At 40.1% G+C, this 17,767-nt stretch overlaps 1 protein-coding gene across 1 annotated transcript in view; it reads right to left on the bottom strand.

Moving 5' to 3' along the window:
- C2H10orf67 (chromosome 2 C10orf67 homolog) overlaps window positions 1-17,767 on the bottom strand; it is a 184,939-nt gene that overhangs the window by 88,875 nt on the left and 78,297 nt on the right. The window contains exons 9-10 of the mRNA XM_049096630.1: window positions 6,473-6,625; window positions 149-281 (exon numbers count right to left, since the gene is read on the bottom strand). Coding sequence (XP_048952587.1) covers window positions 149-281; window positions 6,473-6,625 — 286 coding nt within the window. The remainder of the gene's footprint in view (window positions 1-148; window positions 282-6,472; window positions 6,626-17,767) is intronic.

Genomic DNA, 17,767 nt, shown 5'->3' with positions numbered 1-17,767 from the left:
AATGAAAGTCAAAGTTGGCTAGCAAGCTGATCTTATAAATGTACATAACCAAGCAAAAAACGTATCTTTGGTAAAGACAAACACCGCTAAGGATTTTATGAAGCGCCCGATGCATAGGTTTTTCTCAAAGATGACTGTAAAATGTTACCTAATACTGAATTTTCCTTTAGGTTGAGTCGGATTGCTTCTTCCAGTTCTGAAATGATTTGAAGCAGTCTCTCGTTTGCTACTTTGTACTCCAAATTTTCCCTCTCCAGGGTCCTCTCTCTGGCAAAAGCGTCCTGAAAGATGGGGAATTCCGTCTTTCTAAGCAGAGAGCCAAGGATTTAAATATGCAACACAAGACAATACAGATACAGAAGGGCTATCATATAATTTTCTGAATTCTATTACACACTTATAATATGAATAGTAAAAAGGAAGGAGATTAAATAGAGCTTGCTGGAAGAAAGGCTGCAGTACATTCTGTACAAAGACCACAGCACATGGGGACATTTTATTGACAGGAATAATGCATATCATACTGTTTGTGTGCCCTCATCATTCAGGTCAATTCATTATGGAGGCTGTGTCGGGGAGGCAGCTGGGGCCCCTCCACCCACACTTCCCTCTGTGTGTGTCTGAAGTGCTGTCCGCCTGTAACTAGGCAGGCCGGGGAGACCAGGACGGGCAGCGCCAGGGGGTGGCAAAGTGCATGGCTAAGGAGGGGGGGCTTGTTGCCTTTGTGGCATTTCCCAGTGTCAGTGCTGCCAGTGTCATGAGGAGCACATCACATGTCAAAACGGTGACGTTTTCAGGCTGGGAGCCGCATGGAGTCCATCAGGCACACGGATATCCACACAGTTGGTTTTCTGCTTGGTGGAGGAGCCACCCAGAGGCAATTCATATTCTGAACATTAACATGGCTTTGCATGCCTGTCACACTGGGGACTGTGCAGGCGTTTAATGCTATTGAAGACTTCGGTTTAAATCTCTATGCAAACAGCGATTACCTTGTAAGAAGGTTTCAGGATAACTTACAACAAAAGACTTTAAAGTTATAGTTTTAGTAAAGCAAACTCATTTACATTTTTATTATGTGCGTCTTTTGTTTAAATCTTGCCATGTCCATTATGGGAGAGGCTTTTTCTTACGCAATAGAAGCTTATTGGGACAGCTACTCTTCCTTTCTTCTTCTTCTTCTTGTCTGTTTCAAAGCTTTTGAAAAACATCTGAATATACTCACTTATGGCTGTCTAGATTTTACTGCCACACACTAAAAAAAAATTAAGATGTAATGGACTGGGCGAAGCTGGGGAAGAACTTTTTACTTCATGAGGGTAAAATATTAAATGATTATGCAATCTCAAAATATTAAGAAGTAGGCTTACGAGTCATCATATTATTATGCTAAAAGAGACAGAAGGTTCTATATGCCTTGCTCCAAAATTCATATGGATGACAGAAATACTTTTGAATTTTAATCTTCAGGTGAATGATAACATATTCTTTCTGCAGCAATGTCATGATGGCTAATACACAAGAATGAAATCTTCCCTCAAAAACAAAATCTTTCTTCCCAATATACTGGGTTCCTTTTCGAGTCATGTTTTTATTTAACTTTAGAGATATCCAAAAGCAAATTATTAAAATGTTTTACTCTGTGACCATAAGGGCTCAAAAGAAAAATAAGTGGCTACAATTTTGGCAGTGCATTTAATAAACCCAGTACTTTCAACAAGAAGCCACATACTAATGAAGTCAGTTATATCAGAGGGAATTTTTAAAATAGTCTTAAGTTTTGCACTAAACCCAATACAAATCTTCATGATTGTGAGCCACCATTTCATTTAAATTATTTGAGTCCAACTCATTCTTAACTAATGAGTTGATAAGAGTTAATAAACAACACTGTTTTAATAAAGGAAGAATCCCAGGCATTAACTTCTAGTCTCACCATGGCTCCATTTGGAATCATCACAGAATGTACTTACAGACTAAAAAGGGATTTTTAAACAAACAAGCCAACAGGCCAACAAGCAAGCAAGCAAGCAAGCAAACAAACAAACATTTGTCTCCAAAGGCTTAAGCACACATTTTGTAACTAGCAGAACATGAAAACTCACAGTGGATAACATGAGCACTCGTTATCATCTACTAAACAAGAACTATTTGAATTAATCACACCAAGTGTAAAATGTGTAAGTGGTAACAGCTAATACCTCAGTGCATTTCCTAAAACTCTTGTATACAATCAAGAAACAAGGAAAGCACATTGGACTGGAGGGTTTCTCTTCTTCCTACCCATCCACAGCCCCTGTTCTTGTGAGTTAATCTTTACCTCTGTCCCCACCATCTGTCAGCTGCAGGAACTGCACGTAATTAACTATTCAGACTCCCACAGCAATGAGGACACTCATTAGCAAAATGAACAAAGGGATAGTTCTGGGCTGCCACGGTCATCTGTTACACTCTGAGTGGCAGGTTTTGTGGTGGTGTTCCTCCTACCATCTGCCCACACTACGAGTTTTGGCTTATGTAAACCATGAGGCTTCTTTAAAATAAACTGTGTTAATAAAACCGAGGTTAAGAAGGACAGAGATCATTAAAAGGTGGTTTGCTAGATGTGGCTATTTAAAGCCGCATTGTAGTCGCGGACAGGTTGTGTGTGATCCACGATCAATCTGGGATTTTAAGTTTATAAAGGAACTCGCCAGTGTCAAGTGTTTCTATCATGTTGTGAAAACGAGGACGTCATGGGGTGGCTCGTGTACTGTTTCTCTGGTGAACATTTGCAAGGTGTGCAGAGACGCTTTCTCCGGTAGAATCCTAAACAGATCTTGAAAGCATCATTTTTGAAGACTGGTGTACTGTAGAACCTCACTACTCAAAGTGTGGTCCCCAGACCAGGAGCCTCAGCATCACCCAGGAGCTTATGGGAAAGACAAAATCACGGGCCCCAGCCCAGGCCTCCTGTCAGGATCCGGATCTTAACAAAAGCTGGGGGGGGATCCATATGCACAATAAAGTCTGAGGAGTACTATTTAGAGACCTGCATGTGCCTCTCAGCAGTCTCCCTTCTGCAATATTGGCGTCTCAATTCTGCAGGCTTCCCGTACAGTACTCGGACATCTCAATTTGATGCTGGGGGTGGGGGGCGTGCAGTGGGGTTCTGATGCATGCCCATGTTGCATGATAGTCATGGAGAAGAGCAGGTGCTTTCCCAGTGAGTGACAGCCAGGAAAGTGGCACACTGGGGCAGAGCAGCCCTGCAGAGCTGCCACTTTTGAATGACAGCTCTGTTTCAGAGCTGTCAGCAACAAGCAGTCATGTTCACTTCTGGGGGTGGGGAGTGGGGGGTGACAGTTGCACAGCTCATTTTGTTAGGGTAAGAAAAAAATGAAGTCTTTTCAAAACGACAACTCCCACTGCAGTTAAAAACACATGCATGTGTGCGAGCATACACCCACATACATGTGCACGCGCTCTGACAGGTCCCGTAGCAATCAGTCTTCAGGGGGATTTATCAGGGGACAGCACGACGTCCTGATAACTACAGTGGCATGCAGTTAAGTCTCAATGGTTTCCTGCAGAACGAAGCTGGAAAAGATGCTCAGTCCTTGAATGACGTTGCTCAGAGGAATATTCGACGTCAATCCTGGAGAGACGAGGCTTCTGTAACTCCAAGAGCCCCCTTTCCTGATTTCCATTTTGTTATAAATATGACTTGGGCTAGCTGTTTATTAAAGTTTTCCTTTGTGATCACATTCTTGTCAAATTTTTCTCAAAAGCAATTCGAGATATTATGACTGCTTATGAACTATAAACTCTTTATGTAATTTGACAGTAAGAATGAACAAGAGTGATTCCCTATTACTTATTCAGCTTGCTTATTTCAAGTTGTCTCAAGTTTATCTCCACTGCCACTTTGAAATTTTCCAATTGGTCCTCCAGATTCTGTTTTCCAAATCTAAGCTCAGACGCTGGATATGGCAAGCTTTTCTATACCACCAGAGGGAGCAGTTGTCTAAGATGAAATTTCAAATTTAAAAAGCTCTCTTCCAGAACTTCATTCAGTGGCAGGGAGTTTTAGGAAATCTTCTTAGAGGATTGAGAAGGAAAATATTCTCCATAGGTTTGTTTTATATAACTCATGACTGGTTTTGTGGCATTCATGTCTATGTTTCTGAAATGCACACCAGGCCCAGCTGCTCTACACTGCCCTCCATCAAGGTGGGAGACCAGCACCAGACGTTGTATTGGGGCCCTAAGGAGTGGGGAGAAATGTATACTTCTAGTTAATCAGGAGTATTTCACCTCTGTCAAATTTTAGGGTGCTTATAGAAATTGTGACGTGGTCTCCCTGGGGACAGGTTGTGAGAAGGATGCCTGTTGTATTGACTGCGAATTGCTCTGAGTTCTTTGAAGAAAGGTAAGTATATAGATCCTAGATTATCATTATGAGGAAATACACGAGTCCTTATGATCATCTACTTGACTTTCCATGGAATGCTCTGAACAAACCTCAGGACTTGTTGAGACCATCCGGATTTGGTAATTGAGCACCTTACACTACCATATGAGGTCTATCTTGTAATGTTTACATCTCTAAGTGTTCTTAGCCTGTTAACTGTTCTGACACCTGGGGGTGGAGGATGGAAGGAGGGTGAGGATGGGTGGTAGCTTTGTGAGCACAAGGAGGGGGCTCCACCCTGTTCTTAGTATAAGTGGGATGTTCTCTGGCTCAGGAAGCCACCTGATCATTCTCCTATACTTTGTCCCCAGGGAGACCACGTCTCAATTTCTATAAACACCCTAAAACTTGATTTGATTGAGGTGAGATTAACAGCCAAACCTATTACAGTTTTTTTAGTCTTTTCTACTAAATTGTCTCCGAAAAAAATAAGACTAGATTTAGACCCAGGAAAAGGTTAAGGTAAAGTGAGTACAAAAACTAGATGTGCCTCCTCCAAAGCAATCAGAACATGTAAAAAGAATTAATATTCAATTTTATTACATCTATGCAACAAACACTTCAGACTACATGACTTAGGAAATACACAGGTGGTTTTATTTTTTTAGGCCCTAAGGAATTCTTATAGATTATACAAAGCAAACACTTCTTCACCAATCAGTAAACAAAATCCTGCAGGATGATGCAAGTGCAATTCCTTATCTCCTCTATAGTTGGAAGTTTTAAGTAAGAATATTAATGTGGGACTTTGGTAAACTATAGATTGCACTTAAAGGCACCAGCAAAGCAGAAGTGTTTCTTCCTCGTGTTAACATTTGGATGTATAACTTTTCACAGCTTTTCTGTGCATATCTATGCATGTGTCAATATTTGCATATGTATTAATGTATTCACACATTATAATATTTACATGTGTATTAATGCATTCTTACATTATAATATAATATTAACATGTGTATTAATATATTCATGTATTATAATATAATATAATAATATAGTCTGTTTTATTTATTTTAAAATTTTATTGATTAATTGATTCATGAGAGACACACAGAGAGAGAGAGAGAGAGAGGCAGAGACATAGGCAGAGGGAGAAGCAGGCTCCCCGTGGGGAAGCCCGATGTGGGACTTGATCCCAGGACTCCAAGATCACACCCGGAGCAAAAGGCAGACGCTCAACTGCTGAGCCACCCAAGCATCCCAATGTAGTCTGTTCTATATATACGTATCAGTTAGTTAGTTTTGAAAATCACAACCTTGACATCTCACATAGAGCATAGAGCTCCACTTCTTTTGTGGGCTTCAGATTCAGCTGAACTGAGGTCCAGCGGAATGCTATCTTCACCATTTACTAGCTGTGTGCCTGGGCTGAGTTAACCACCCATATCTGCCTCCTCCTCTGTAAACTGAGCTAGATGAGAAGACAAGGTATGGAGTGCCTGCCAGTTGATACTCAAAAGACTATTATTCCTCTGGCCTCTCCTCTTTGACAGGTTAGCCTCTTCTTGCTCACTCCTTTCATTTCTGTTCCCACCAGTACTTTGCCCAAGTCATAAACCAGCTTCTGGCTTTCCCTGAAACAAAGAGAACTGAGGGAAAACCCTCCAAGAATTTTCCCTAAAGGTCCTTCTATTCCATGGTGCTTCATGGAAGCCTCTGACTTGGAGAGATTGCTTTGTGTCTTTCAAACTGTCTAAACAGCAAAACAGGGTCGAGTCTTCAAAATTAAAACAAACGTCTATGTGTTCTTCTAGAATAGGAAAATTTTTGCAGTGGGAGATAGGTTCTTTTATTTCTGTTATAAATAAAAGTTGAGAACAATTATATTGCTCCTATTTATAACTATTATGGGTTTTCTGGAATGTGCCATTGAGCAGAAAAGGGTTGGACTGGCTGGTGTTGTGGAGAGATGCCCAAGATAGACTACTTGTAGTTCCTTTATTCTTAACCCAAACTTCTAGAAAGTTATAACTTTATCTACATATATTAAGATTAATTATTCATTGCTTCGAAACTCACAAGTCTTTGAAGTCTAGACTCTTCATATCGGTCTAGTTCTTCTCTTAATTCCTTAATAATCTCTTCTCTCTCCTTCAGTTTTTTTAACAAAATACTCATTTTGATCGTAGCTGATTCTTGCACAAAAGTCTCTTCTTCCACCTCAAAGAATTGCTAGAGGGAGGAGCAGCATTAAAAATCAGACACTAAGTGAGGACCATCAGAAACTAGCTCATGTTTTATTTAAGCTATTGCCTTATAAGTTATTTTATTTTTGTAACTTGCACACAATTCTCAGTAAATAACTATGTTTATATTGAATGATATGCTAAAGTGCCGTAGACTATAGCACATTATTATCCTATAAAACACAAAGCATAATGTGGTATTTTAACTGCTTCAGCCACGCAAGTAATCATAGTAAACCTTAATTGTAAATTCACATCATGGTTGTGAATGCCCTACTTCAATCTTCCCGGAAAGGAAGATAGCGAAAATTTGAATATGTAAAAAGAGAAGTAAGCTTCAATGGTGCAACTCATTCCCCCAGTGGTTTGGTATAGAGATAGGAGAAAAGTATTACTTTGTTCCTTTTTTCCACAGAAAAGCTTTGCAGGCCATTAATCCAGAAAGACTATGTTTCATTTGAAAAATTAGGAATCTAAGACCAAAGCAGATGAATATGCATTAAAATAAGATTTTTTTTCTATGCAAAGCTGTGGATAATGAACCATTAGGCATAAGATAGCAATCCTAAGAGTCTATCTGCAGAACCATTCTAAAATCATATAATTCTAACATATCATTCATTTCTCTGCATGAAAAAATGGCTATGTTCTTGCTTAAAAAAATCGAATACGCTGTTTTTTGATAACACTAATCAAATAGAAATCAAATGAAAAAATATATTCTCAAATTGGTTGGAAATGAATTTGTATATTAGTTGATGCCATATATCATATATGGCGGTGCCCCTATTTTAATTCATTTGACATTTAATTAATTTGGCTCAGTTGGTTAAGTGTCTGACTCCTGATTTCAACTCAAGTCGTGATCTCAGAGTGGTGAGATTGAGCCCTGCCTGCATTGGGCTCTACACTGGGAGTGGAGACTGCCTAGATTCTCTTTCCTTCTCCCTCTGTCCTTTCCTTACTTGCTCTTTCTCTCAAAAAAAAAAAAAATTAATTCATTTGACCTTATATTATGAGCACGTCCCATGTCATTAACATTTTACATAAATGTAATTACTGATGGTTACATCACATTCTGATCTAGAGAAATGCCATTATTTATATAATCATTATAACATATATATTTTCAGGTTTTCATTATACTGTATCTTTATACAAACACCACTGACCACATTTCTGATCTTTTTTTCTTGGCCTAGATCCCTAGAAGTAGAATTCCTGGCCAGAGCATACAAATATTTTAATGGTCTTGATTTCATTTTATAAATTTCTTTTCTTTTTTTTTTTTTTTTTTTAATTTTTTTTTTTTTTTTATTATTCATGATAGTCACACACAGAGAGAGAGAGAGGCAGAGACATAGGCAGAGGGAGAAGCAGGCTCCATGCACCGGGAGCCTGACGTGGGATTCGATCCCGGGTTTCCAGGATCGCGCCCTGGGCCAGAGGCAGGCGCTAAACCGCTGCGCCACCCAGGGATCCCTATAAATTTCTTTTCAAAAAGATTGTGCAGTTTACATTCTAACTTGAGGATAAGGATGTCTGTCTTACTACATTCCCTGAATCACTGTATATTTTCTGAGTCTTACTATGACTATATATGAACACAGTATTTTATTTTTATTTTAGTCAGCATGTTTTACCTCTTTTTTTTTTTTTTTTTAAGTAGACTCTACCTCTGACAGGGAGCTGGAACTCACAACCCTGAGATCAAGAGTCACATGCTTTACTCACCCAGCCAGCCAGGTGCCTCTGAATCAGCATGTTTTAATCCCCAAAGTGAATTTTTTATATGATATTAGATATTATGCTTTGCATTTTGAAAATATCCAATTCTAATTATATGCCCTTTTACTGAGAACTCAAAATAATTTTAGAACTTCCATTGATCTATTTAGTAATCAGTTTTATTGATTAGTTTTACTATTTCCATTTGCTAGTACAAAAGCACTGTTTCTAGACATCTTGTTTTAAGCATTTAGGTGCTTCTCCATTTATAGGCAGGACTCTGAAGATCCGTGTCACAGAACCAAACAGGGAAGAAATGCTTACAAAACGAATGCTGTTACTTACTCACTTCCAGCGTGTAAAACTCTCATTCTCAACCCTGCTGTATAAAACCATACTGTCCATTTTGAATTCTTTGAGAATTATAGAATTATTTGTGTTGATGTGTTTGCTGCTAATATATGTGAGCACATGCCCATATAGGAACTACAGCAAAACCTAATCACATCTGCTAAGACACTTAGTATTGTATTTAGAATTAGGTTTTCAAACTAAAATTGCTCCATAATATATGATGAACACCGGCTGGTGAGAATGCTATACCTGGGTAGAATTGAGAGTCAAGCTAGGAACAGAATACTGACAGGGTCTATGCAACACTAACGTAAAATCAGCATCTGAGAATGCAGTAAAGTGTGCATTAAAGTGCAGTAAAGTAGAGCAATCCATATGGCAATACCAGCTTGTTATGCTTATTTATTTAAAAATTTGATTTATTTATTTTAGAAGGATAGGGCACCAGCAGGGAGAGAGAATAAGGGAGAGGGAGAGAGAATTCCAAGGAGACTCCATGCATGCTGAGCACGGAGCCCAATGCAGGGCTGGATCCCACGACCCTGAGATCATGACCTGAGCCAAAACCAAGAGTCAGATGCTTCACCAACTAAGGCACCACCCTCAGCTTTTTAAATTGAGTGGTTGTAAAGAACAAGGTTGATTGCACAGAACAGGATACCCTGCATTGGCATACCAGCTGTGTCACTTAGTGCCCTGTGCCTCACTTTTATTATCTGTAAAATGGGATTAATAATAATACCTAAACTGCTGTGAGAATCAAATAAGATAATGCACAGAAACCATTTTGAACAGCGTCTACAACACATCAGCTCCCTATAAGTATTACACTCTAACATTTTATTTTTGTTCTGTTTTGTCATTCAAACCCAGATGCCACTTGCTCTGGGAAGCCTTAGCACCCCACCTGCCCACCTGCCCTCCACTGCTATTCTTTCTATATCTTTTCAACACTCCTCTTGGGTCATTTCATTTGTTTGTTTATCTGCTCACTAATTTTTGTGTTCTGAAGACGATGGATTTATTTTACTTTTTTAAGAATTTATTTTTTTAAGAGAGAGAGAGGGAGGGAGGGCGGGGGAGGAGCAGAAGGAGAGAGCAAGAGAATCTCAAGTAGACTCCTCACTGAGCACAGAGCCTGACTCCAGACTCAATCTCATGACTCTGAGATCATGACTTGAGCCGAGACCAAGAGTTGGACACTTAACCAACTGAGCCACCTGGACACCCCTATTGAACTTTTTAAAAACTCCAAAATAAAGATGCTTCTGATCAGCTGGCCAGGTCGTCTCCTCTGTAACATGACACAAACCACCCTGGATGCTCATTTAAAATCCCTCCAGGAACTGGGCTGAGATGCTGTACAACTCAGCAGGGCTCCAGCGAGCCTGCCTTTAGGATGGGCTCTGTCCCTCTGTACTTCAGGGCAGGGAGGGTCATGGAAGAACCAAACATTTTGGTTCTTTGGAAGAACAAAACATTTTTTATTTCTGACATTTCATAAAATAATTTTAAGGCCCAAACACATTGGATTCATTTCTCTTCATCTCCAGGAATGCTTCTGATGTTTGACCAATGTTTATTGAATGAGCTGGACTCATGAGGAGATAAGCAAGAAGCACTTTTATTTTTCTTCACCGCCTCTCAGATCTGGTCTACCATCTCATGTTTCTTACCTCTTAGAAAAACTCTCAGGAAGGTGCCACAGCATTTTTGGTTTTGTTTTTTAACTCTTAAATAACAACAACAAAACTGGATAAAGGAAAGAAAGATAGGAAGAAAGCGGAAGCCATAAATTTATAAATAAAACACCCCAAATCTCACTCTAGCCTGCTTTTACCCCATCAAGTTTCCCTGTCCTCCCCATCTGTGGCCTCCCTTGGACTTGGCATCCTGTGGATAGAGGAGACGGGCTGAAACTGGATTTCTTTTCTCATACCCAGAAATTTGCTCAACATCCTCCAGTCCAGATGTTGCTGCAAAAGTATTTTTTTTAGGTGGGATTAACATTAAAATCTGTGGACTGAGTAAAGCAGATTACCCTCCATAACGTGGATGGGCCTCATCCAATCGTTGAAGGTCTTTGGAGAAAGACTGTTTTTGGACTTGAGCTGTAACATCAACTCTTCCCTGGATCTCTGGCCTGCTGGCCTACCTTGCTTTCCAGCCCTGACAATTGTGTGAGCCAATTCCTTATAATCAATCTCTCTCTTTTTTTTTTCTCTTGCTCTCTATACACACTGGTTCTATTTCTCTGGAGAATCCTGACTAATATAATATCTACATCTGAAGACCATAAATTCACACCAATACCTCCAATTCCAACCTAATACCATGGCATTTATTTTTTTTTTTTTTTTTTTACCATGGCATTTATTACAGCCATCTCCTTTCCATAGCATAACCCCTTCTCTCGCAGTGGGAAAGCTGGCTCCAGATGCGTGATGCACTGATGGGTTTGCTTCATGTCACCCACATCCCTTCATGTCACCCATCTCCTGGCCACATTGTGCCACCAAGAGCTTGCCTCTGATGCAGGCAATGGGATGGAAAAGGCAGAAGCATGCCTTTGGTCTTTTAATTCACAATGGCCAGAAAATTTTATTTTTTTGGACTTTAATTCCTTTGGTCTTGCAAGAAGAGTGAATATTTGTATTTTAATTTTTCCTTTAGCATTTGAGAAGTAGTTGATATTCAAATCTTTGGCATAACTCTTGGATTTTTATTATTAGAATAATTTTATGATGTCATTTGGTCTCATGGGCAAAACTTCTTGACCAAGAGTATTGAACAACACAGCTGGATATAATCTAGGGTGAGAAACAGACTAGAAAATGAATTCTCAGGGCAGCCCGGGTGGCTCAGCGGTTTAGCGCCGTCGTCAGCTCCGGGCGTGATCCTGGAGACCCAGGATCGAGTCCCACATCGGGCTCCCTGCATGGAGCCTGCTTCTCCCTCTGCCTGTGTCTCTGCCTCTCTCTCTGTCTCTCATGAATAAATAAATAAAATCTTTAAAAAAAAAAAAAAGAAAATGAATTCTCAGTATCAGATACAAGGTGACCTTGCCCTTAAATGGAAATAATGCACTCTTCCAACCAGATGCCAAATCTCCCAGGGTACCAGCAATCTCATGATCCTCAGAGAACAGTGCTTGATATTTGGGGGCTACATCATGAAGGTGGGAACAAGGCTTTCTTCTCTCCCCAAGGTTCAGATACACAGCTGATTGATCATAGGCTAAATGATTAAGTTCAATGTGTTAAAAAGAGAAGAAAGGAAAAGAAAAATCCAGGAAATGTTGTCTCCTCCCATATGAAGTGATACCCTCCATTCTGACCCTGGAAGAAGAAACTTGGTCACATTATTTGGCCATCCCCCTCCTACTATCTTTCTCACTGGGGCAAGCCCTGCAGGAGCATATGCTCTGTCCTGGCAGGAAGAGACCCACCCAGCCCCGTCCTGCCTCTGATGGGAGTAAAGTCTGCCAAGTTTTGAGAGTTAGCACTGGGGAGCCTGCTTTCTTAGTAAAGCAGATGATCTCCATCTGCTGGCTCTCTGACTTTATTTTTCAATTTGTCCAGAACCTGGGTGGGGAAGAGCAGTATTATTTATCAAGCATCATAAATGCTGCAATAATATTTATCTTTCAAGGTGGCAAATCTAAGCATGTCACAAAAACTGCTTAGGATTCCATAATGATTCTTTGATGTCTTCAACACAAAGTATTAATTCCTTAGGCTCACTTCCCTGCATTGTCTCTCAGCACTCTCTCCAGTCCTCTTGTCCTCCAGCCTTACCAAACTACCTGCAGCTCCCTGACTGCCCTACACTTTAATGCTTCTGTTCCATGAAATGGGCCATGTCCTTGAGCCCTCTCATCTCCCCTAAGCTTGCCAAATATTCACCATCCTTCAAGGCTTAGCTTAGGAATCACCTCATCCTGAAAATCTTAACTACTTCCCCAATCCCCACAGAAGAGTTGGACACCTATTGGGTGCAAATCCTTTTTTTTTAAGATTTTATTTATTTATTCATGAGAGATATGCAGAGAGAGAGGCAGAGACATAGGAAGAGGGAGAAGCAGGAGCCCGATGTGGGACATGATCCCAGGATCCTGAGATCACGACCTGAGGGAAAGGCGGACGCTCAACCACTGAGCCATCAAGGTGCCCCATGTGCAAATCTTGATTATGGATTGTAATTGCTGAATTCTTTCTTTTCTTTTTCCTTTCCTTTTCTTTTATATCCCTCATGGCCACTAGATTATGAACAATATAAGTACAAGGACTGCTTTTGTCTCTGCTACAAAAATCAGATGATGCATGGATGACTCAACAATTGAGTGAAAGGACAGACAGTTCAAGCCTTCAACATCATGCACTGCCATGTTCTAGGACATCCTTACTAAGAACTCATGTCCATTCTGGGTACCATGGCATAGGTCAAGTTCTTGGCATCTTTTTTGGGTATATTCTGGCCTAGAAACCAGAATGTTCAGCAAACTTTTATTGACTATCTGATGTGTCAGACTCTCTGCTAGGACCAGAGTACAAAGACAAATATAGCTTAGTCCCTGGCCCACAGGAACAAAGATTCTACAGTACAAACCAATCCACAAGTGGGTAATTGTGATGCAATTCAGTGTGTCAATGATCCAGGAGAGAAAGAGCATTCTAGCAAGAAGGGACATTATAAGAACATTCCAGGGAGGTGACTAATAACTTGAGGTGTGGAGAGGAAGGCAGGTGAATGCAAGTAGCTCAGTATTGCTGGAGGGTAACACTTTCACCAAGAAGTGGGAGATAAGACTGGAGAAAATAAGGGCCTTCTGGGCCATGGTAAGGGCTTAGACATCATCCTACAGTTACAAAGAAGATGCTGAAAGGTTTCAAAAGGGGGAAAGATGTGAAGGGGTTTATGTTTTGAAAGACCACTCATTTGACCAGGCAGAGAAAGACTTTCAGAGACCAGATGGATAAGAGGTAACAGCCACAGGCCAGGCAAGCAATGCTGACTGCCTGACCTAGTTCTGTGGCAAGACACCAGGGATGGATTTAGAATGTAAAAAACTGGCAGGAGTTGATTGACTGAAAACTAGAGTGAATTTTTTATTTATGCTTTGTCACCAACCTACAGTTTTACTACAGACTTAGTGGCTTAAAACACACGTCTTATCTCACAGTTTCTGTGGGTCAGGAGTTGAGGCATGGCTTAGGTGGGCCCTCTGCTTGGAGGCTCCAGGCTGCAATCCAAGTGTTGTCTGGGACTGGTTTTGGTGGAGGCTCAACTGGGAAAGGATCTGCTTTCATGTTCACTCAAGCTGCTGGAAGGATTCGGGTCCTTGCATCTGATTCTTGCTGAGTGTAGGCCAGAGACTGCCTGCTGTTCTTTACTTCCAAATGTTGGGGCTCCCCCACATGGCCTCTTGCTTTCTCCAAGCCACCAAAGGAGAGACTCTGCATGACAGGAGCTACACTCTTAGGAAATATAATCATCTGGGCACCTTTGCTATAATCTACGAGTTAGAAGACCCACATCCTGCCCACTCTCAGGGAGATAAGGAGGGTGATCACACACAGCGTGAACACCCGGAGGCTAGATTGTGGTGTCCAGCCCAAGGAGTGACTGCTGGCTTCCCAGCCCGGAGACTAGCTAGGCTGTGCTGCCAACACATGAGACCAGGAGACCTGGGGGAGGAGGGGAGCAGTGTGGAGATAAGAGGGAAGATAGGTCTTGCGGTTGGTGTCATGGTGAGTCTGCAGTGACTTATTTTGTAATCTGCATGTTCATTTTTTTTCCTATTTCATCTAGGCAGTTTTCTTTCCCACCCTCTCCTCAACATAGAGCCTCATTCAGGCCATTGAGTGCTCCGGGGAGGGTGTTCCTCACAATCCAAGGAGTATATCCTGCCCTTGGCAGTGGCCCGTCTTGGTTTCCTAAATCAGAGTCCAGAAAACTTATTCCCCTCCAAATACCAAAATGTTGGTATTTTACCACATAATACTATTACTAGGACTTAAAAATCTGAAATAAAAATCACTTAATGCCAAAAAAAAAAAAAATCACTTAACACCGGGATAGTATTTGCTGCATTAAAATTTGGGATCTAAAATTAGTGCCCTCATTAGATATGGTTCTTCAATATTTCTCTCACCTTCAGGAATGTACAAAAATGACAGTCAACAATGCAAGGCTTCTACTGGGAGACTAAATACTTTCCTAGTTCAAAGACTTTTAAGAACAATGTTAGTATATTATTATTTTAACAAATGCATTATTAACAGCCTTGTAATGAATTTGGGTAATTCTGCATCAAATCTTCATCTACATTTGACAATGTAAAGAAGAAGACAAACCCAAAATACTTTTCTTGGAACAAACACTACTACTTGCTATCCATGAAGGGGTTGCGGTCCTGCAAAATAGACAACGAGCTATTTGCAATGATCTCCTCAAAGTCATCAAAGAGCAATGTAATTATGTGATAGGGAAACACTGGAAGTTAACTCACAGCAATTTTTCATTCTTCCAGTTGATGACAATCAGAAAGGGATTTCTGAGAAGGTAAAAGACTTGGCACAGAAATTGTCTCCAGCTTTTTTTTTTCTTTGTCTCCAGCTTTAATGACAAAACAACTGACACCTTTTTTTAAATATCATGTGTTTTTTGTTTTTTTCCTAAGACTTTGATTACATTTTCTTCTATCTTATGTAGTGAATTTACTTTTTGAGCTACACTTACTTTACCTGCTAGTAGTTTATATTAGAACTATGAGTTTAATGTTCATGTTCTATGTGTTTTTGTTTTTATTTGTTGTTTCATTTATGCTCATAACATTTGTACTTGAAATGTAGAATACATTTATTTCACTACTTTAAAAATGTCTATGAGTGGGAGTAGAAGAAGATGGTCAAAACGCACAAACTTTCAGTTTGTCTGCAACATGATGAATCTAGTTAACACTACCGTATGGTATGTTTGAAAGTTGCTAAGAGAATAGATTTTAAAAGTTTTCATCACAAGGAAAAAAAATTTCTAACTCTATGAGGAGATGTAAGTTAAACTTATCATGAAACTTATCATGATAATCATTTTGCCATATATGTAAGTCAGGTTACTCTGCTGCACACCTTAAACTCATGGAGAGCTGTATGTCATTTATATCTCAATAAAACTGAAAAAAGATCTGTGAATTCTAATACTTTAAAATAAATATTAAAATAAATTAATTAAATAGCATCATTTATATTTTATGGAACACAAATATAAAAAAAATATGGAGCCGGAGGTCTGCTTCAGGTAGCCTCCTCTTGCCTTTCCTAGCCTGTCACTAGAACAAGGAGTGCTGACTCTCCTTTGTGTTGGAGTTTGAGTTTTCTCAGAGTCACTGGGGCAATACCCCTGGGGGTTCTGATTAAGTATTTATCCCACATGTTACGAGGGTGCTAAGAAACTACAAAGCATTTAAGGTGAGCAGGATACTGAGGAGTCTGGAAACTCTCTTCCTATGAGGACTGGTTAAGGAGTCAGGGGCTTAACCAAAGGGGAGAAAGCATGAATATCAGTGTTTTCTCCAACAATGTGAGAACACGTGGAAGAGGAATTCATCGCCATTCACCTTTCCTTCTGAATGTCAATTACAGCTGAACCAAAAATAAAGTCAATGAAATAAAAACTGAAGATAAAAAAATTTGCATTTTTCTGTAATTCACCTGAATTTAATTCCAGTCTTGTCTTTCTATAGAAATATAATAAATAATTATGCTGCACATGAAGCATTTTGCACAGTGCCTGGGCCATAATAGATTTTTCAATACGTGACAACTGCTTTCATTATCACTAATGATTGGCCTAGAGAAAATGAGGAAGTATCACCAAGCATTTTCACTTATGTTCCTGTAACTAATGCCCATCACCACCTAAGATAAAAGAATAACCACAGTCCCAGGCTACATTAGGTTTCAGTAGAGCAGGTCTATGCAGAACATGGGCATTCTCTACAGCCCCATATACTTTTCTCAACTTAAATATGTTTCCATACCTCTCCTCTCCTCCAATCTACCCCAGATTTTTCTCACAGAAAAAAGAACATCCACTAAGAAGGTAATGACTTCATTCCTTAGCCCTGTGTTGGTAAAGGTGAGGGTGGTGCTTTGATTTGAGGAAATGAAATTCCAATGGTTATATTTCAAGCATTCAGGAGTGTGGTGTGTGTGTGTGACTGTGCCTAATATTTTGAATGGGAAATATTCTCCTCCTTACTATGTAACCCAAAGAATCTCTTCTACATGAAGAGCACTGCAAGAACACACCAGCATTCATTCTGTACATATTCATGGGGTCTGCTTTGCAAAGTTCTGGGCTAGTCACAAATTTCCCCATATATAAGAAAATCCTCAACATCCTGTATAGAGGAGAAGAATAGAGCTTCATAGTTTCTAAAGTTCTCTTTAAAAGACTTGGGAGACCATCATCTAAGAAAGCATCCAAGTTCATGCAGTAAGGCACAGGAAGTGAGCATATTCCAAACTGGAAAGCAAAATTAAATGATCTTCCATGCCAAAGAGTCTGGAGAATCAGCTCCACCAGCCTGTCAGCCTTCATTTGAATTGCACCTTGATGCTTCTCTGCAAAGAAGCATGTCTTAGGCTGATTCAGACTCTTCAGCTTCACAAAAGTCACAGGACTCCTTCTTTGCTGGGAGCTACATTCATCATATGGAGTGTGAGGCTGGTTCTGGGCTTTCTTGATGCATTCATGCCAAAGGACTGTGCGTCCCCAACCTCTTTGTCTCCTTACAGTATGCACTCAATTCTTCCACTTGACAAGACAATGAAACAACTAGTCCCTCCCTACTCAGGGATGGGAAACAGGAACTATCCCATGTGGGTCTCTGGAAAGGGACCTGATTAATCCAGGCAACACTGTAGTCGGGTCATAGAGGAAACCAGCCTTAGGATTTAGTTCACCTTCTTCATTTGATAGGAGTCCATCAGTAACTCATAAATAAGCATAATAATGGCTTTTTGTTTGGAATAATTTATTG

This window comes from Canis lupus, chromosome 2 (assembly GCF_003254725.2).
Source record: "Canis lupus dingo isolate Sandy chromosome 2, ASM325472v2, whole genome shotgun sequence".
In the NCBI taxonomy this organism is placed as follows: Eukaryota; Metazoa; Chordata; class Mammalia; order Carnivora; family Canidae; genus Canis; species Canis lupus.
Note: the sequence above shows the minus strand (reverse complement) of the source record. Positions and strands in the feature narration are given on the sequence as shown.